We start from the raw sequence: 21,406 nt of genomic DNA on the forward strand, positions 1-21,406 counted from the left end.
AGTTGGATAAATATTATATTCATATTTTATTCCATAAATAAATGCCATTGGTTTTAAGCTGGTTGTTTTTACTTCCAAAATGTACAAATAAAGATTTAAATATTTTTGAAGGAAACATTGCAGATGGTTTTAGTTCTGCAGTTTTGATGCAAACACACTTCTTGGCACGGCTTCTTAATATGCCATTTCTATAAATACTTAATGCTTGCAGAAGTGGAGTAAAATACATATTAAATTGAAAAACACAAATAAAAGAGTTAAGACCGAAATTTCAAATATTGCTTTTTAACAGGTAAACTTGCTATGCGAACGCACTACATAAACAGGAATAGAGTCCTTCAGAGAGCTCCGAGATTGGTCCCTTTTGGTATGTTAAGTATTAATGTGAAACTGCTGCTGCTATGATTATGTGGTAATGCTATTTCAGCTAGTTTCTAAACATAACAAATAATGATATTCGTTTTTCTTTAGTTCAAGGATTTAACTCGCAGGAAATCAATTAATAGAATACTTCAGAGAAATAAGCTTCCCAGGTCTTTTAAACCCGGCTCTATTGCTACAGAGATGTATACTTTGAAACAGATTAAGATAAATAACACCACTGTAATTCGGTATTTGCATTAAAAATTCTTAAAATTATTTCCTCTGGGTACACTGACCATACGTTGATGCTCTGAAACAGCTGTGTTTTTTCTTTTAGACTGCCTTGCTTATTTGAAAGTTGCCTTAAAATTTCAATTGAAATATAAATGATCTTTCTTTTTATATAAGACGCCAAAGATAAGAAAAATACCTTCAGGTAATTAAGATAACAGCAAGTTTTATGGCTTATCTAACAGTCAAAAGCATTGGAGATCCAATTATGATGATAGGCAAGAGAGCCCTTTGTCACTCAGTTTTCCTTTGAAGGAGCTGGTCCAGTAATTGCTGGGAAAGAAAGAAAAACAGCCTTAAGATGGGGTTAAAAATCATGAGGTGGAGACCTTCAGTGATGCTGTGAGGTGGCACAACACTCCTCAGATCTACCAGCTCAGATCTACCAGCTATGTTACTCACATAATGAAAGCACTGATAGCTATTCCATCTCAGGCAGGAGCAGCACGGTTACGTGGAGGAGCACACAGCACTTCAACAAGGAAAAGCCATTACATGCAGCAGGATTACCTGGCAGTGCCTCAGATCTGCACCTAGATTATTTGTGCTCAGGTAGATTTCTGCTAGGATAAATTAAACTCATTTTTAAAAACTAAAGGCCTTTGGTGCATGAGGCTCAGCTGTTGATGCTACATCTTTAGCAGTACCTAATGCTAAGAACAAGACCATCAGCTCTCAGGGTTTGCACATGCTAGCACAGGTACCCCCAGAGCTTCATGGACCTCTCCCAAGAACCTGCCCCTCTGGGAGCACTGCTGCAGGGCTGTGGGCTTTGCTAGACAGAAAGACTATCATGCTAACCACTGCAAAACAGCAAGGCTTGGTGTCTGAGAGCTCTTCCCCTCATATAGTTGAAGGAGGGAGGCTTTAGGTTGGACATCAGAAGAAAGTTCTTTACTATGAGAGCAGTGAGGTGCTGGAACAGCTGCCCAGAGAGGCTGTGGATGCCCCATCCCTGGAGGTGTTCAAGGCCAGGTTGGATGGGGCCCTGGGCAGCCTGGGCTGGTATTAAATGTGGAGGTTGGTGGCCCTGCATGTGGCAGGGGGTTGGAGCTTCGTGATCCTTGAGGTCCCTTCCAACCCAAGCCATTCTATGATTCTATGATTTACTGATCAATGGTCAGACATTCATCCTGTAAAGCAGCAAAGAAGGCTGACGGACCCGCACTGTGCATCGTTACCTTTTTAAAGGTCTCCACGCGCATTCTGTTGCTCTGGATGATTATCCGCTTCTGTTTTTCCTCTTGCTTCTTTTTTACTTCAGGTAAATTGTCATAAATCCTGGAATGAAGTTAGAAGGTTAACTTCACACATCATCCCCGAGACTTGCAAATAACTGGGAAATCTCCAATGCAATTCTTGGCATTAACGAGTATCTCCAAGTACCCAAATTAGATCCATGACACAGAACAAGTATTATAAATTATTGACAATAACGTTACAAAAATCTGACTGCTTGAAAAACATTGCTCATTTTGGACTAAGGAATAAGGAGAGATGGGATCAGGTTATCTCCATGCAGCAGCGCAGTTCTGGGGAAGCTTCTAATGGGCTCGGTGGATTTGGTTCAAAACAGAATGTGGCCTGCATGCTAGCCCTCCCAGCCTGTGAGGTGACGAGGCAATCCCCTGCCTCCAGTGTGAAGCAGCAGAGAATAGGATTGAAGACTAAACTCCAGTGATTTGTACCTTTTGGATCTCATGTGCATCTCCTTCTCCGGAATGAATCTTTCCTTTGGTTTGAAGAGGTTATCTAGCAGAGGGAAAACAAAGTTAATCAGAGGAACCTGTGTTTTCTGAAATTTTAAGCCTCACATCTCACTCAGTCATGATCTGAGACTCCTGATTAGACTTCTCTTGGCTTAAGCTCAGATCCGTATCTCCATAAGTTGGTGGAAAGGCTGAAAAACTACATCTGGAGCTGAAATGGATCCCAGAACTGCCCTTTGGAAGGAGAAGGATGGATAAGCCCACAGCAACCAGCACCATTCCTTTATTTTAAATGCATACAACTTCTGTCATTGTCACATGCAGTGGTGCACACTGATGTTCAGCCAGGCAGCAGCCACCAGTGCTGCTGTACCAAAGGACCCAGACAGTCAACTGCATGCATCCAGCAAACCATACCCCCTGCTGATGTCTGCCAGGAAGCTGGCCAGGCACGAGCATTCCCATTTCAATTTACACTTAGTTTGCGGGGCGGTGTGTAATTATGCCAAGCACTAAGAGGAAGAAAATTGTATTACTCTTTGCTGATCAGCTGTGAGGATATCTGAGATAATTCCAATCAGCATGGGAAATAATTACTGATCTTCATAGTCGGTGGGTCCCAAGAATAGGTAATTTTAGCATCTTTGTTAAAATGGTCTCTGAATGGGAAGGCATGCCTGGGAAGGACACAAATGGTACAGAGGACAGGGTATGGTGCCCTGCAAGTCTTGGTAAGCTGAGAGGCAAAGGTATTTGCAAGTGCCTCTGCAGAACATATGTATAAGATAAATATGTGTGCAAAGCTTTAAGCACTTCCATTTGCCAAGGAAGTTTAGAAGACATAATATATATCACAGCAGGCACCACGTCGGCCTCTTTCTGCCATCTCACTGAAGAGACAAAATACAATAATCAAGGCAAGGAAATAAATACAGAGAATAATTTGTTCCAGAGCTGCCCGGTGCAGACGCTGGCCCAGAGCAAAGCCAGCCACCGCTACCCAAAAAAGCCCCCTTCCCCAGCAGGTCTGCTTCCCCGCTGCTGAAGACACCAAATGTTTCGGGGATATTTATGGAAGTTGTCCTAGCAACCAAACAGCCTCAAGCAGGGGATGGGGCTACACCCAGAGGCAAAGCTGTGCTCGGATTACCGCCTCGCTCAGCAAAGCGCCACGTGCCCTTGGAGAATGCTGCTGCATCTCTGCAAAAATAAAAGGGAGATGTGCAGCAGCCTCTATTCTGTCCCAGCACTGTTTTTAGGATACAAATTTTGACTGAGGACCGGGACCGACTTTCCTCCACTCCGTGGTTATCTGCACTTTAGTCACTAATACTGCATCTTCAGTAGACACGAGCAACATGCTCGACTGACTGGGAAAATACAATTTGCCTTTTATTTAGTAGTGTTTTTATGCTCATTTTTATGCTCATTCATTTAAAAGGAATGAAGACTTGGATGCTATAGCTGCCCAAATAATCCTTACACACAGAGGAGCAGACTGCTGCTGTGACCCAGACAGACCTGGTGGGGTAGCAGGGACCCGGTGGCACCAGCTTACTGGGACCAGTGTGGATCCCAGCATGGTGCCCTGCTGCTCGAGGCTGCAAACCTCATTTGGAAGCTCAGGATTGCAAGACTGCAAGACGCATCCCTTCCCCAAGGCATCCACTAACCCAGACAATGGCACAGGATCACGGCAGGGAGTTGGAACTGGATGATCTTTGAGGTCCTTCCAACCCAAGCCATCCTATGATTCTATGATTTCCAGGAAAAAAAAAAAAAAAAAAAAAAAAAAGCTGCTATGGGTATTATTTTTCTCCTTTTTTTTTTTTTTTTTTTTTTCCACGAATAAAAGCTGTTAATGACACATTAGCACTTTGAGTATAACACTCTCCAGATGATACAGAAACGGTTCTGAAGGGCATCAGACTCATCTCTGTCTGCAATTGGGATGGGAACTCCATGCGTGGCTATGTCAAAGGTTTCAAAAGAAAGATTTAAAAGGCATCATGGGGAAAAACCTCCAAGAAAAATTATAAATCTACCTTGGTTATAAATATACCCTTTGTGAAGCAGTATAGAGTCAGAAAGTTTACACACATGTAAGTTTACACATATGTAAATGTTTGGGTGGTATCTCTTGGCTCACTCTCAGGTCTCTATATAATAGAAAAAAAATCACGAACAAGAAAAAATCAGTGCTAAATCTTGAGGGTTTTCAGGATAAGAATTCTTAAATTAACTGAAAAATTAATAAAAATGTTTTTAATGAGTAAATTAACCAATATTTAAATGTCTGCTATTTTTATGTTCAATACTGAACACATATTTCCATCTGGAGGAGCAGCACAGATTCAGAGCTATAATAACCTCCCAAGAACACCATGATGATCTGAATTAACTTCCTTCTTACTGAACAAAGCCCTAAGTTAGACATAAAATTGAAAATTCCCCAAGTTGACAGCCTTCTAGGTTGCATTTTATCAAAGTTCCTTATCAGATCTCATAGCCCTGTATTGCTTTTGGAGAAAACTATGCTGAAGGATAAACAAGAAGAGCTTTCAAAACAGATATTTGGTGTTTCCAGTGATGGAACACAGTCTTAAAAAAGAATAACAGTACAGACAGATGGGCAGGAAACATTTCACTGGTGTTTTAGTCAAACCCTATCAAGACAGTGATCTTCCAGCATTTACACCAATGTTGCAGTGTGCAACAGTGGTCTGCAAGGTCTCCAGAGCAGGAGAAAGAAGCTACTTCAGCAAGTTGTAAATGAAATTAAATGAGTCAACAGTGTAATGTATTTTAACTCATACTAAACTGCACCACAAACAGGATGAGCAACAAACCTGCTTGGGAAGTTATTAACAGTGACAAAATTTATCAAGGGCTAAACCCTGCCCATCAGAATATATAAGTATATGTATCTCCCCTAATATAAATGTGAATTCTCAAGGTGTTAGAAGCTAAAATATATCCTTTGAGGATGTGTTGCCAGTTCCTGAAAAGCCAGGCAGTGATAATGGTGATTCTCTGCTTAAGCTGATTTTCACTGAACTAAAAAAATTCAGTCACCAAAAACCCATTTGCACAGAGAAGTTCTAAGATACTTTAGTTTTGTTTTTTTTTTTTTTCAAACACTGCTTTTCAAATCAACAGTCCACAAAGAAATAAATTAACCTGGAGTCTAAGATAAATGCCAAGGTGACATTCAGCTCAGCATGCCCATAGCATTTGGCTGGGAATTCATCCAGAGAAATGAACTAGTGCCTACAGAGGTGCTGCCCAAAGTTTTGCACGTTGCACGTCAATGACTTCATGCAGTAAAGCCAACAGATGCATTTTTGGTATTCTTTATAAGAAAATGCAACAACCCATCAGTTAGAGGTTTGATGGCAAGAGTGCCTGGACTTTCTGCTCATCTCTGTGAAACGCTGAAGCTGCACAACTGTCCTTCTCCCAAGAGGAGCCACAAGCAGGTGGTTTGTGGGTTTTCCAACTCTCCATGTCCACCTACACTATTGCTATCAATATTTCTCATCCTCCTTAATATTTTAGTCTTAACAGTGGAAAATGTCACTGTGATTGCCCCCTCCCCCCCCCAAAAAAAAATACTAAAATCTACAGGTTTATGATAACTTTTCATACTAAACTCATTTTGGGCATGATGTGGGAGATTTCACAGAATTATAGAATTACCAAGGTTGGAAAAGACCTCCAAGATCATGCATTCCAACCACCCACCTACCACTAACCATATCCCTCAGTACATCATCTCATTCTGCTCTGTCCAAAAGATACTTGAGCATTCATGTACTTCAGAAAAAAAAAAAAAATTAATTAGCATCGCACTTGGCTTTCCTAATTCATTCATTCATTCTTGTTTGACTAAAGCATATAGCACTGAAGAGCCCACAGTTTCCTTAAAAAGCCACATTATTAGTGAAGAAAGCATGACAGGTCTACGTAAACTGATCAAAAGGTTTATTTCATCTTTGGTAAAACCTGCAACAGCTTCTCAATCTTGATTTCTTTAGTTTCAGTTTCTAATCATGGATCAAATCTGACCTTTTACTCCTCGATTAAAAAATCCATCATTGAAAATTCAGTTTTCAATTTGGCTACTTTAGGACCTTAATGAAATTATCCCCCAGCAAACTGACTGAACTTTTAAGTCACCCGCTACAACGCACATCGTTTCAACACTGTAATTATCCACACAGAAAACTTCATATTTAAAGATTTCCCAATTTATCTCCACCTTCCTTGACACCACACCTTGGGAGATGGACCCCTTTTGCAGAGGGGCCTCTCTTAGACGCTCCCCCTATTGCAAGCAGCTCCAGAAATCCACAGAAACGGGCTTTTATCTGCCTGAAAAGCTTTCTGAAGAGCAGCCTGGACTTCCTCTACTCGATACTAATTGGCAGTGTGCTCTAACACACTTTGAAAGGCTTCTGACCTCAGTCTTGCTTATAATTGCCCTTTTTGCTCATCTCCCTGAGCTCTCCCATCCCCTTCCCTCCTCCTCTCCTGTTACTATCACCTTGCACAGATGCTGGCTCTCTCCCCACCGTTCACAAGGATGAGGGCACGGAGGGGACATGCCCCCCTCACTGCACCTACGTCCTCCCCTGCTGTCACAGAGGGTCCCACGTCCCCCCAAAGCCCTGCAAGGTGCTGCCTGTGTCTGTCTGCCTCACAGGCGCTGCCGCAATCAATATGATGAATAATAATATCATAAAAATAGGTCATTCCTCTTCCTAATTCAATTACTCGACTGCAGCTTAATCTTTATTCAGAACTGTCAGCCTTAACCAAGTGGCCAGGTGCCAACAGGATCAGCAGTGCTGGCGCCAGCTATGAATATTGACAGGGAAAAGAAACCTGAGAAATGGCAAACCTGAAGTCATACACAAGCAGAGTTGGGCAGGTGGATGCAAACATCTCATCAGCCACCAACGGCACCTAAAGGCCACAAGGATGGACTTTTATGCTAGCTGCACACTTGGGGCATGTCCTCCAATTGCCATCTTCTCTCCCCACTGAATATGCAGTCCAAATAATAAACTCCGTGGTGCAGAGCTGCTTGAGAATCCAGCACTTTGAAAGCACAAATAGCAATCCTTGCCCTCCAGGCTTCTGCCATTACAGTATGGCTTCTTAGAAAGGTTTAGAAGCATGAGTAAACTTGTTTCCAACACATTACTAAAGATACAGGATTTGGAATAAGACTGGATGCAAATCTAAAGAAACACAACAGGCACATCAGTAGGGGCTGACTTTCCACTTATGATGCCATTTCCAACCAACCATCACGCTCCCAAAGGAAAGCAAAATGGAAGGTATGAAAAAACCCATACATGCCTGAGAAAATTTGTTAAACCTCTGAAAGTGCTTGTGTACTCTAAGATCAGAAGGCTGTTCATTATGCAGATTTAAAGGCCTATAAACAGCTGGTAGTCCTGTCACTGAAGTAATTACATTACGCTTTTTGAGATTTAAATCCAGTTATTTGAACATTGTTTCTATTCAGTTCGTCACAGTGGGATCTCTGATTTGTTCGACATAGTCAACAGTAGAGTAGTCTATCTTGGACTAATTAGCACACTTGAAATGTAGCAGTACACATTACCCAGCACAAAGGCTAGCACAAGAGTTGCAGGTTCTCTGCCTTCAAAGTGCTCTTGTGACGGTAATGTCTTCTGTGGGATAAATATTTCTGTTTTTCTAAGGTTACCTTCAGTATTTCGTAAGGTCTTGTTCAGGAATTACATTTAAAAATGGTAAACAACTTGGATTTCAGAGTTTTTTTCGAGGATGAGAAGGTAAATGCAAGCTGCACAGATGTTGGTATTTATATGGAAATGAAGCTGAATGCCAGCTTTCTTTCTCCTTCAAGAAACTCTAAGTTGTAACAGCACTGCCAAAACATTGGATATCTAATAATTTCATGTTATTAATGAAGACATTCTAGGCTGTTGGAACAATCTATCAGAGAAGTATTTCTGACGGTCATGGCTCTTTGCTTTGGGTGACATTGATATAAAAGATGCAAGTCAGGAGTGAAAAAGCAAACTGATTTTGGAAAGATTAATCAAAACAGTGACGCATTTACAAAGTGCAGAAGGGAAACATCTCAGGCTGCAGTTCTGCCCCCATTTACACCGAAGTAAGAGCTGGCTGCTGTCTGATGGGGCAGTCCCACCTTGACTGCTTTCTGCATAGACTACATATGGGAAACTAGGCCAGGAAATGTCTTCCAGGGGTGGAAAATGAATGGGATAACTGATGTTACTGACGATGCTTGCGGTGTGTATGCTGCAGCGTGCTGCTCTGTGAGCATCTTGAAGGTAGTCAGAAATGCTCCTCCTGTCCAGCCACTAATGTGCCTATAATCAGTGCTTGGGGTCACTCCAATGGGTTCAGTGGAAATTAAACTCCTCAGACAACAAACCGTTATGAGAAAGATCTCTGAAAAATGCAGGAGGGTGTGCTGGCAGCGAGCCCTCAAAGCCATAAAGACCTCTCCACACATCCCAGAGACAAGAGAAAAGAGGAAGCTATCAGATGGAAAAGAAGCAACCGCAGGATCACACCCTGAGGCCTGGGGCTGCCATCAGTACTGCGCTGTGTACTTAAGCACATTTCCAGGTCATCATTTTACTCTCCTGGGTTCTTAATTTCAAATGGTGTTTCAAAACTGTAAAAGAGCAGATTGCTTCCGAGACAAAGATGCCTGCAGGTGGGCTGGATTTGGCAGGACTTTTCAGATGAGCAGGAAGGAGGAACATCAGCAATAGTACCAATTGAAATAGCAGAGGCTGTGAGGAGGTGGCAAAGCCACTGTCCTGCATGCTCAGAAGCGTTTGGTGCCCAGTTCCTAGGACTTCTAAAATGCTGACATCTAACAGCTGCTTGGGCTGCAGTAACACCACCTAGGTCACAGCCACCAACCTGTGTCCCCAGCTTGGCCTGGTGTCACAGCTGCTCCTGGACCACAACCGATTTACAAGCAGTGTACCCAGAGATGGATATGGCATTCAAGACTGTTTGGATCTACAGGATATCCACCAGATATAGGATGATATTTGTCCTTTTCCAGGTGCTTCGTGCCCTACACAAACCCCAGGCTCTCAGGCATAAAAGCTATGTATGAAACAGTGCCATAGACAGGGATGTATGCTGCCATGTTGCCTTTGCTCAGCCAGTTTGGTGTTGTTGCTGCAGGAGTGTGGTACACAAACAGCCTGTGAGCATGCTTTGGGAAGGGCTGGGTACCAGCAGAGCCATAAAAACGAGAAGCTGGCGGCAAGGGAGGTGATGCTGCTCTCTCATCATCTCCCACCTTGCCTCCTGATCACAGCTCTGCTTGATGAGCTGGAGCAACCATTTGATGTAACAAAAAGCCAAACTGGGAATCCTAGTTTTAAACAATAAAAAGAAATGAAGCTCTTGATAGATCAGCTCTGATCCAGTTTAAGCATTGGAACAGGGCTGGGCCCCGTGCAGTGACAGAGCAAGGGGTGACATGGCTGCTTGCACCCACAGCCTCCCTTGCTCCAGGTTATAAAGTGAAAAGGCATCCTCAAGTCGCCAGGATTTTGCTGTCCACTTCTCATCTCAGTAAACAAAACTGTATTTGCATTTGTTATCTGGACTATAGCTGCATTCTCCTTTCTTTTTTTTTTCTTTCTTTTTTTTAAATTTAATTTTCATTGCTTTAAAGGCACATTTTACATGCTAAAATAGCCTTTCAGATAATACAGAATACTGATAACAACAAATGATAACTTTTCCTCCTTTCTAACCTGCAGGACAGGCAGAAGGGAACGTAAGGGCCATGACCACAGTGGGACAGATTGTCTCATCATCAGAGACATCAGCAGGACACAGGCAGCCAGCACCCTTGGTGAGCATACAGGGGAATCCCTTGGCTCTTCTGCGAGAGGGAGCATGGCCAAAAAGTTCAGGAACATCTGTACTAAACAAAGATCCCATACTCTGGGACTCATTAGTGATACTAATCCTACTGCACAATAGCATCCATGAGGAGGAGTCCTAAAATACCAATTGTCAGGACTCAGAGCAAATTAAATATGCTCTGAACACTCCTACACAGCCCTCTGAACTGCAGCCCACACAGTTGTGCTTTATCAGCAATCTAGGATTTACAGCGTTAATTACAGTTGTACTCCAACAACAGACTTGTGGCACTTCTGTCATTACAAAAATATTAAGATCTTACAAATAGGAAATTACACTTGGCTACGTGAAGGCAAATGACTTATGGAAACTAAAGATTCTCTTTAGACAAATTTATCTTTAATGACCAACCACTAAGAGAGGGAAATCATAATTTACTTGAATGATTAATGAATATATTTCAATCTTATGCTTTTATTGCTCATTAAACAAGCATAAAAATTAATCATCGTTTAAGAAGAAAGAGGTTTAACCTTTCAACTTTTTGTATCACTAAGTGTTTACAGAGCATTTTGGGGGGGGGGCTTTTTAAGATGACAACCAAAGAGATATTTGCCACTTCTTCTGAGAAGAATGACAAACTCTTCCCAGTGAGAATCCGGTTGGATTGGCACAAAGCCCCACATGACTGCAGCTGAGCAGTGCATCCCCGAGCCATTCGAATCCAAAGTAATTACCTTGGATAATTGAAGTGCTGAATGAATTTTATCAACTCTTTAAAAGCTACTTCATCTTCTTTGCTTTGTTTACATGTGCTTATTTAGCTCTTACTATAAATCCCATTATGCATGTAAGATAGGTTCCATCACATGACAGCAAATGGCATACACGTAGTGATAGAAAACAATATTCCCCAATATAAAGCATGCCGAGGGAAATAAAATAGTTTTGAGGGGTACAAGCAGAGCTGATGTACTCTTAATGACCACAAAGTTGTGGAGTTTCATCACTTCCTCATTGAAAGACTTGGCAGGTGTTACCAGACATTGCAAATCGTTTGCCTATCATCATCCCTTAGATCACTCAGGGGGATTTTTGCTCTTATGCTTTGTCAGAATAAGAGATGAAGACAACCTGAACCTATTTAATGTTTTCAAATGTTTTATTTTTCAGTAGAATAACATGGCTGTAAAGAGCCACAAGTTTAAATGAAAAAAGTAATTTAAATGATGTTTTTTTCATTAGTTAACTGAATTAAGGAAAATCCAGATAGCAATTAAAAAGAAAAGAAAAAAAAAAAGGGTGTGTGATTTGTTTACCACGTTGTGCCTAGGTAAGATTTACAGGGATGCTATTGTAAGGGGGCTGCTGAAAGCCTAACCATTAGGATATTGCAGAGTTTAGATGCATCAATTTATGCCTTGCATCCAGCTGCTGGGCAGACAAGCCCACCTTCACCAGCTCACTGCTGAGGGCTTCATGTGTCAAGTGGTGAGACTACACATGATGCTGCTAAGACCCAAACACCACCTGTCCTCCTACCTGAGACTCCCCAGATCAGCCTTTCTGTGAGCTGTGATAGGTACAAAATGTCAATGGTGCTTGTCTACAACGAGTAGAACACAACTGTTTGTGATAATGACAACGCATGGCCAAGGAAGGCTGCCATGGACCAGAGATAACACCTTCTGCCCACTTACCCTATCTTTCCAATTCAGAGACCTCGTTCTCTGAGCACCACAACAGACATTGGAAATAGGAGCAGCAGGTTTCACGTTTGTTCCCAACAATACAGAAATCAAGGTTTCAAGAACAGCCCCAGACCCATTCACTGGTCACAACACAACTTACCACTGAGCGGGTCAGGAACAGTGTATTGCTTCTTTTTGTTTGAAGTGGATGCTGAGGAAAGCTTGCGGGGTGTGCTCACTGGTGCATCACTCTGCTGGGCTTTCCTCTGCTGCACCATATGTTCCAGTTTCTTCAGCCTTTCTTGCGAACGGGAAATGAAGTGAGGCTTATGGATTTCTAGTGCTTCCTAAATAAAACAGAGAAACCACTTTGTTTTAGAAAAAGGAAGAAAAAAAAAGTGTGGTATTCATCTAGCTGGGTTCTGTAAGAGATTCCCAAGGAGTATCATCCCTTGTCTGTACAAAAGTTCACAAACTGCTTCCTATCTGCCTTTGCTCCCTTTCATTGTTAGAAAGGTGCTTTGGCATGTACCTTTCCTCGTCAGGTAAAGGAGAATATTTCTGGGGGGAAAAAAAACACTTTAAGAAGATTTATCCAAGAGGTTTCGAATTACATACTTTTATGCTATCCGTATTCAAGTTCTTGATATTTTGCCTATTTCTTTGTCTCACCACATGCCTGAAGTAGCTTGTCACTGTCTGTTCACAAACTTTTCCATTTACTTAGGTTATCATGCAGATACTCCTGTGGATGATCCAGAAGGATCGCGTTTTCCAGTCAAAGTTTGGGAATGTCTCAGTACAGGGAACAGGAATAAAGGTTTGTCTGCAACTTGCACTGGACCAAGAGGAAAGCATGGCTGCTGCTGGGGCTTGGTGCAACCCTGGATCCCAGCCACGAGTAAGGCAGCCCCAATTAGTCTCAGCAACTAATGAAAGTGACCAAAACTCACCAGGAAGGAGAACAATGAAAGAAATGCCAACTTCTACCCACAGCCAGTTCCCAGGAAGCAACAATCATCCAGGAAAAAAAAAATAAAAAATCTCTCAAACCCTACATTAACACCAACACTAAAAACAAATGGGCGTTTTACCTGCAGTGTCAGTGGGGCTGGTGAACCCTTCTCAGGCTCGGAGCCAACATCTGGCTCCACAAGCATGCTGTGTGTCCCACAGGTGTCACTTGGCCAGCAGGCTGAGGACAGGGCTTCCTGGCTGGCTTGTGCCTGCACCTCCTCCTTGTCACGCTGCTCCATTTTGCCACTTGAACCACAGGACTGGCAATCACCTTCAAGAGATTTAAAAGTTCATTAAGAGTGCGCGGTTAATTTTTTATTGAATTCTCCACCTCATTAGACAGAAAGGGCAATTTCAGAAATAAGAATGCCGAGGTATTATTAATAGGCCTCATTAAGCAGAATAGATCAAATCTAATCATGGGTGCTACTCGCTGCCCTGTGACACCCAGAGCATCTTTCACATTAAGCCAGACATCGCACAGAGGTGTAATTACACCGCTCTGATGCTCAGCTCCGTTTGCTGGTAGCCACCTCCCGACAGCAAGACACTTCTACACACAGTTACATCACAGAAAGCAGAGGGTATCACTCTGCAGCTCACAGTTTACTTCCATTTATTGCACAGACTGCATGAAATAACGTATTGTTATAGGCCTTAATCACGTAACATTTTTCTTGGGCCGTACTGAGGATTTCATAAACCCCACTCTTGTTTTTACTTTGCTGATAATATGGTTTGCTTTCGATCACTTCTACATTTTCATGAGCTAGTGGAATGACTCCATGAAGAAAACTAATAAACCAGGGCTTAATATGCATTATAGCACATTATTATGAAAGCTGTCAATTCGCAAAGTCCCGAATCGAGAAAAACATTGATTTTCCACCCCTAGAATTATGCTTTATTGCTCTACAGCTGATATTTTCTGCACAAGTTAGGGCCAAAAGAGGGAATGAACTCAAAAATCAGACAGTTGATACGTTAAAAAAAAAAAAAAGTGACAGAATTAGACATAATCAAAAATAACAAATTAACTTCAGAAAAGGCCCATATGCACTATTTCAAAAAGTCACACTGGAGTACTTCTTCCTTGCCAAATAATTTGATTTCTAGAACTAAACATCTGGGAATAAAGCCCATTACTGTTTTATTTCAATTTTTGGTTACAATAAGCTTAAAGTATTTTCCTCTTTATGACATATTGTACATATTATATTGTACTTAAAAAAAAAAAAAGTTAAAATAATCTGTTTGGGGTACATCCGCCTTATAAAAGCTTGAGCTGCTCTTCCTCTCTAATACTGTTCTTCTTAGCATAACTCATTTTGGAAAAAAAAAAGTTGAAACCTGTGACATGAAAATTAAGCTCCTCAATAAGTCTAGTTTTCAGAGGTGTCAATTAACTTTAACAGATCTGAGTGGAGGCTTCACTTTCATAAAACAAAGTCACTTCCAGCTAATGAAATGGCACGGTTTCATTTCTGGCACCAAAAAGCAGGGCATCAGCTGCTCTCACCTAAATAGGTGTTACATTTAGTAGCTTTATAGTCAATAATGAAAATGGTTTCCCTACCTGCCTACGAAACAACCACTGCCACCACCACCACCACAAATCTACCTATAACCTGTACCAGCTGTCTTCTGCAAAACTCCATGCATGTGAATTCAACTTCCCGTGCCATCTCCATTTTAGCTCGTTGAGTAAACATGAGAAGACATCCACATACTGCTGAATTCGAAGAAAGTATGTTTTAAGTGCTGGAACCTTGCTGATAAGCAATTGTGAAACCTTTTTCTTTCCATGAAAATCTCTCCAAATAAGATATTTCACGCTATGACTGTGCCCCAGATAGTTCAGGCTGTCGTATCACAGGAAAAAAAAGAAAGGAGATTGCAGAAGTAAAACTGAACAAGGTTGTAAAATAACCTCGTGGTGTCTCTTCGTTGGGCTGAGAATGATTGACACAGCAGTCGTAACATTTTCTTGGGATTTTCTTGAATCTACTCACAAAGTAAGCCCATCTTTCTCATTTTTATTTTGTTTTCTATTAACCATAGCAATGTATACAGTTTGATTAGTTGATGTGATCTCTTGCTAGATGACTCATACTCAGTACTTAAAGCTAGACAAAAATGGACTGACTTTCCATTATTTCACTTTTTTTCTTTGAGACTGATCTCATCTTATTATTGAAACCATATTCCTAAAAACCACAGTAGGATTTGTACCTTACTTTTTAGGAGCTGGTTTTGCCTGTGAACTTTTTCTTCTAAGAGGACTCTTGATGAAGCTTTTATATTGCACGTACAGTTGGAGATGGACATTTTTGGTTTCAGGATGCCCTGGGCTTGGATCTCTTTGGATGCAGAGGTGCCCTTGGAGGGATCACTCCTTTTTGGTGAGCCATCAGTAGCAGCTGTGGTTGCTTTTCCCAGTGTTGTACCCAGAAAAGAGGCAGAGGCTGTTTTGCTTCTCCTGCTCATGGTGCACTGCTTCTTCTGGCTTCCAGACAGCATGTGCTTTCCTGTGAAAAACAAGAAAAAAAATAATGTATAGCATGGGAACATTATTATTTTCAGCCTTCTGTTCCTCATCATTTTTATTTCAGACATATATGTTAAAAGTTGTAACTGATACAAAGATTGTTGTGACTGCCACGCAGATGTACTGCAACAAAACATTACTGATAGAAATAACCAGAGATACTTCATAAAACTAAGCTGCTATTCTAACCAATATATACTCACTCTGATGGACGGAGTGGAAGGAATGAAGGCATTTCTAATGCAAACGTATGACATGTGACTTTCTCCTGTCTCTTATTCACTGGACGGAGAGATTTTAGCTTTGTTATACCTGGTCAAAATTAAAACTATGGGTCCAATTGTGGCTGTGAGGAGAGCAAAGGTCCAAGTGTTTTAAGGTTCATAGCCTGCTGGCTGCCTCACAAGCACCATCCCACACGTTTGAGTCCACCTTCTACCTCTGTACAAAGCCATGGCAGAAACTAGCAGCAGAAAGGTCTGATTTGTACAAGACATGCTCTCTCCTGCAGTAATTTTCATGAGAAGGATGTTGAACAGCACTACAACTGCAGGATTCTGCCATGCCTAAAGCAGCAGAACTCATCAGTTAAGTTCTATGCTACACATACCCTAAAAGATCATTTAAACAGACCACCACTACTCCCAGCAGAACCCCAGAAAACTGAAAGCATGGGCACACGAACATGCAGAAGTGTCCAGAATAGGAAAAAAAAAATAGAATTCTGGAAAGGAAACGCAAAGAATTGGGGACAGCTTGGAAAGGGCAGCAGGATCAACAAGTGGGAGGAAGACAAAAAAAGAAAAAGAGAAAAAAAAGCAGATGGGAACTGTTCTACGTTCTTATAGAGTACTCCCAGAGGTCCCCAAATGGACCCACACAACTGTGCACACAGGATAAGCGCTCTTGTTTTTTTTAATGCTGTGCAAAAATTGCTTATGGTCTGTCCTAATCACAGGCTGGCTGGAGACTTGAAGATTTACGTAGAAGGAAATGACTGATAGTTATTAAGAAATTAGTGAATTTTTTTTAGTGAAGAATGATTACTTCTATCTTTGTCCTGTGATCCAACCCATGAAAAGTGACGAAGTGGCACATTATGTTAGACCATTCCTTATTATCATTAAGTAATATTAAATCCTGCTAGTGAGATGCAGGGTGTTTTCAAACCACTTCTCTATCCTTAAATCTAATTCTAGGAGATAATAAATTATCTTTGCCACAAAGTTTCCTACACATTGCAATGGTCTGAATAACTCATACTTCATTCTTGTCTTCCTGCATTTTGGGGAACATCAAAGACATTATGGTAAGCAGCTAGTCCTTTCCCTCACCATGAAGATCAGAAAAGTTTTTAATGTAATTTTACATTTCCTTCAGTCTTTAATGGGGGGATCCCAGAAGATCAGCATGGGCAGAAAAATTAACTTTTTAAAAATTAAATTAGTTGAGATGAACTCCATCCTAATCAATTTCACAGACAAACAGAAAATCTGGTCAAAGCAAGGAAGCGCACGCCCAGCTCCCAGACTCTAATCTAGCATCTAAGGTCTCCTTCTTGCTGCTATAACTGATTTTTTTCTCCTTGCTTTTCACACATTGCAACTATTTGCCTTCTCTTTTGTCAAACCTCATCTCTCCTCTCTCAGATGAAAATAGTTTTGATGTCAATACAACAAACCAAAAGCACTCAGCTCTGTACAGACCCTCAGCTGGAGCTCACACGTACACAGTGCTTTCTTCTCCCATCCCCTGACTGACCCTGTACCTGCAGTTACAAACTGTGCTTCTGCAAATGTTTCGTGACATACAGAGGGAAAAGACATTGAGACAGATTAACGGTGTGATGGGCACCAAGGAGCATTTGTGGCAAGAGGTGGAAGCAGACAGCACGAGGAGAAGATGAAGAAAGCAGCAGGTAGCATTAAGTAACTGCAAAGCAGCAGAGAAGGAAGTCTTTTCACAAAGGCAGCCAAGATACCAGAAATAGGGGGGTGGAGAGGGCAGCTGAGCCACAGAAAGAACTTGAATGGAAAACAGATTATCTCTTTAAATCATCTTTTAAATTAAAATTGTTTATTGGCCAGCAGAAAGCAGAGAGGAGAAGAAAAAAAAAAAGTGGGAAGCAGAAAAGAGTTTCTGCTCATCCAAAACAGCATCGCAGTAGGAGATCGTTTGCTTTCACATCTAGCAATGGTCTGTACAACAAATGTGTGCGCTGTGAACCCAAACAGCTTCTTCACTGAGACTGTGAGGCTGTTCAGCAAGCATGGCTGTGTTCCTGTATTGGCCATTTGCTGCTGCTGGGCACCACTATCCAAAATGCCAGGGTGGATTGCTGGGACAGCAAGCATGGGCTGCAAGGTGCCAAAAAACAGAGCAGGGACAAAAGCTGGCCACCTCTCCTATGTAACATCTCAGAACATAGATCTGAGCAAAACTGCCTTTTGCCTGGAGTACTCATTTGTCATTTATCCCTAACTACCAGACTAGCTGCTTGCGCCTGTTGGCTGCCGAGTGCAAGCTCTGTAACTTTCAGGAACAGGGAATTAAGTCCCAGGAATTTTCTTACATACAGTGCAAGTGGAGGCAGCCTTCTCTCCTGCACTGCACCCCTTCCCTGCCAAAGGAAATGCCACCAGTGGCACTCTGCCCTCAAGGTCTGGGGGTTCTCAGCAAAGACGCAGATTAGGAAAGGAAATGCAGGTATGAACAAAAACAGGAACGTGGTCAGAAATTACACAGAGGTGATGGCTGCTTCTGAGCATTTTGTGGTAACCAAACGATGTCTAAAAATGCATTTAAAAAGATTCCTTAAGATATTCTGCTATAAAAACATATCACTTTCTGAATGAATATAGTCTACCTTAGATCTTGTACAAACATTACAACTAAATCTTAATCATTACTAGATTCACAGTAGGTTTTTTTGTGGTTAATTAAGGCAATCAGAAAAGGTGCGGCTTGTTCTTGTTTGACATTGAAGATAATCAGATAAATAACAGAGCCAGTTTGGTAAAACCTCTTCTCTAACTCTCTTGAATTAACCTTTCAGTACAAAAGGTGCACCCAGGTGCCCTCAATTCCCTGGAAAACACAGCAAAGCAACACAGACATGGGCTCTGAGGACCAACTCCCCCTCCTCAAAGCAGCTGTCAATTACCTAAACTAGCAAACGCAGAAGCAAATGATATTCAGGAAAAAGAAAAAAAGAAAAGAAAAAGGCAAAGGTACTGAAAGGTAAGATCACAGAATTTCACTCTGTACATTCAGGATCCGTTTTTAATATACCGTGTGGGGAATTAGGGCTGTTACTCTCATTAAGACTATCTGGAATCATATATCTAAATCCCCACGCAGCAAACTGGAAATATATCTTCCCCTCTGAGGATAGCTAGAATTGCAACTGGATGACTAGCAATATATGTTTTTTCTATTATCCCAACCGAAGAAAGGCTTTAAAACTGATGAACAAAGACATGCAAGCGTAATGCTGTGGGAGATACAAGAGAACAGAACTTGAAGGGAAGGGAAAGCAGAATGACTCTGTTAGTAAAGCTCTGTGAATGCACATCCTAGTTCAAAAAGTTCAGCTGCTTCTAGGAGAAAGAGGAACCAAATAAGGACTGCATTTGGAGGAAAGTCATTTTTGCCTCCATGCAAGAAACAAAGAGGCAACGGTTCAATTCTTAGACGACTTCATGAAAACCGTGTGATATTGGAGGAGTTAAAAAATATTCTGTAAAACCAAGGGCAGGGTTTTTTGCTTTCTTATTTTTATTTTTTAAGAATCCTTGACCTTTGAATAAAATGAGCATATTGTTTTACTGTGCAGTATCTCTTTACATTTTCCTCCCTTCAGGGGGTTTTGCTAACAGGAAGTGACCTCGTATTACAGCAGGTTGAACTTGCCTTTCCTTGGGAGCATTGTCAATTCAGGCAAACATACACTTTTCCATTGTTACTACGTACTTTTTTCTCCTTTCACATTACAGCAGGATAAAGCAGCTTTTCATACTTTCATATAACACTCGTCCTAGTATTTCAGCGTGGATTTTTAACAGTTCATGACAAAATACTTATTTGAAATGGCCAGAGCTCATTTTAGCAGATGCACAACGCCACAAACCCTCCATGACCACCAAGCAAGCTTGACAAGAGGTGGTTGCCAAAGGAGACTCACAGGGATGATTCCCTACACGTCTTTAATGAGCTCAGACATCACCACTACCGGCAGGCTCTACATTACAGACCACCTACTGATATTTTTTTTTCTTTTTTATTAATAAAATCCCCACACCCCTGGGCTGCTGGGAAATCCCTGACGCCTGTGATGGGAGCTGACGATGCCAACAACCCAAGCAGAAAGCAGAAGCAATTAGTGTATCTTAAATAGAAGAAACTTTTACCATGTCTAAGAGATAGTCCCAGGGATGAATAGGCTGTACAAGCAATAAACCAAAATCCAAACCAAGATGCCCGATGACAAGGACTGATGACTCAATTCCTGCCATGTATCAAGTATTACCATTGCTAAGTTGTACGATCTTAGATATAAGTAAACAGACTGCATCATTTCAACAGGCTCGTAACACAGAAAAATGGAAACAGTGAGAGCAATGACAGTATTATTCGTTATTTCAGTGTTTCTCAAGGCACGGATAGGGAGAATAATTTATCGTTCAGATCACTGCTGAGGAAGGGACATCACTTTTAATCAGTCAACAAGATGCAGTCAGCAAGGAATGCTACAAATTCAGATATTTTGACCAAAATTTCTGCTGACCAGCAGTGAGACCTCTGTCCCAAACTGCCTCGTGATGTTTGTTAAGTGACTTGTTTGCAAGAGGCAGTGTCAGTGCTGTTCAGCATTAACATTCATGGAAACTATGTGAGCTGCAAAAAATCCTGACAAAATTGTAGCGGTGCCCATGCTCCCTAATCAAAATGTAGCACTTAACAAGGTCTTAGATTTATCATTAAACAGTGATCTGATGCTGGATCCTGAAAAACAGACCTGGCCCTCATCCTCAGCAGAAATACCAGAACTGTCAAGACAACTTTGCAAGTTTGAACCAAAGAGAATCAGCCACACTGTCATTCTCTGTTAACATCACTGTACCTGTATTAACATATCTTCAAACAGCCCTGTCCAAGTGGGATGAGGCTTCATTATCTCAGCTATATCAGTAGCTAAAAGGCTAGATAAAAAAATGATCGCTATCAAACAAGGTTATCAGTTGCTTCAAGTGGGATTGTTTTGTCTGGAGAATGGGATGTTCAGGGAACACTGTATTGCTCTCTACAACTCCCTGAAAGGAGGCTGTGGCGAGGTGGGGGTCAGCCTCTTCTCCCAGCAATAGGAGGGGGATTGGCCTCAAGTTACACCAGAGGAGGTTCAGGTTGGCTATTAGGAAAACTTTTTTCTTTGAAATAATGGTCAGGGAAGGTAATAGGCTGCCCAGAGAGGTGGTGTAGTCACTGTGCCTGGACGTGTTCAAGAAATTTCAAGGCCAGACTGCATGGGACTTTGAGCAACCTGGTCTAGAGGGAGGTGTCCCTGCTTATAGCAGGGGGTTGGAACTAGATGATCTTAATGGTCCCTTCCAACCCAAACCATTCTATGACTCTATGAAGTGTTTAGATGTGGTACTGAGGGACGTGGTTTAGCGGGTTGTAGGTGGACAGTCAGATTAGATGCGCTTGGAAGTCTTTTCCAACTTTGGTGATTAAGGTTCTATGATTATCTTCTAGTTATTTCCTTCAGATTTTTAAAACAGTTGTGACAGCTGTGGACACATTTCTCAGAAGACACTTTCTGTTTTTTGCAAAAATCAATATCTGACTGCAGAAAGTCATAA

The 21,406-nt window shown here is 41.6% G+C and overlaps 1 protein-coding gene across 4 annotated transcripts in view; it reads right to left on the reverse strand.

Annotated features, from left to right (window-relative positions):
* Nucleotides 1-802: 802 nt before the first annotated feature.
* C8H10orf90 (chromosome 8 C10orf90 homolog) overlaps nt 803-21,406 on the reverse strand; it is a 62,501-nt gene continuing 41,897 nt past the window's right edge. For all 4 annotated transcript variants that reach the window (XM_090145649.1, XM_090145650.1, XM_031597315.2 and 1 more), the window contains 6 exons: nt 15,235-15,525; nt 13,075-13,268; nt 12,141-12,327; nt 2,343-2,406; nt 1,836-1,935; nt 803-927 (listed from right to left, as the gene is read on the reverse strand). In XM_090145649.1, coding sequence (XP_090001775.1) covers nt 889-927; nt 1,836-1,935; nt 2,343-2,406; nt 12,141-12,327; nt 13,075-13,268; nt 15,235-15,525 — 875 coding nt within the window. In that variant the 3' untranslated portion in view covers nt 803-888. The remainder of the gene's footprint in view (nt 928-1,835; nt 1,936-2,342; nt 2,407-12,140; nt 12,328-13,074; nt 13,269-15,234; nt 15,526-21,406) is intronic.

This window comes from Phasianus colchicus, chromosome 8 (genome assembly GCF_987193195.1).
Source record: "Phasianus colchicus chromosome 8, bPhaCol1.hap1.1, whole genome shotgun sequence".
NCBI lineage: Eukaryota > Metazoa > Chordata > Aves > Galliformes > Phasianidae > Phasianus > Phasianus colchicus.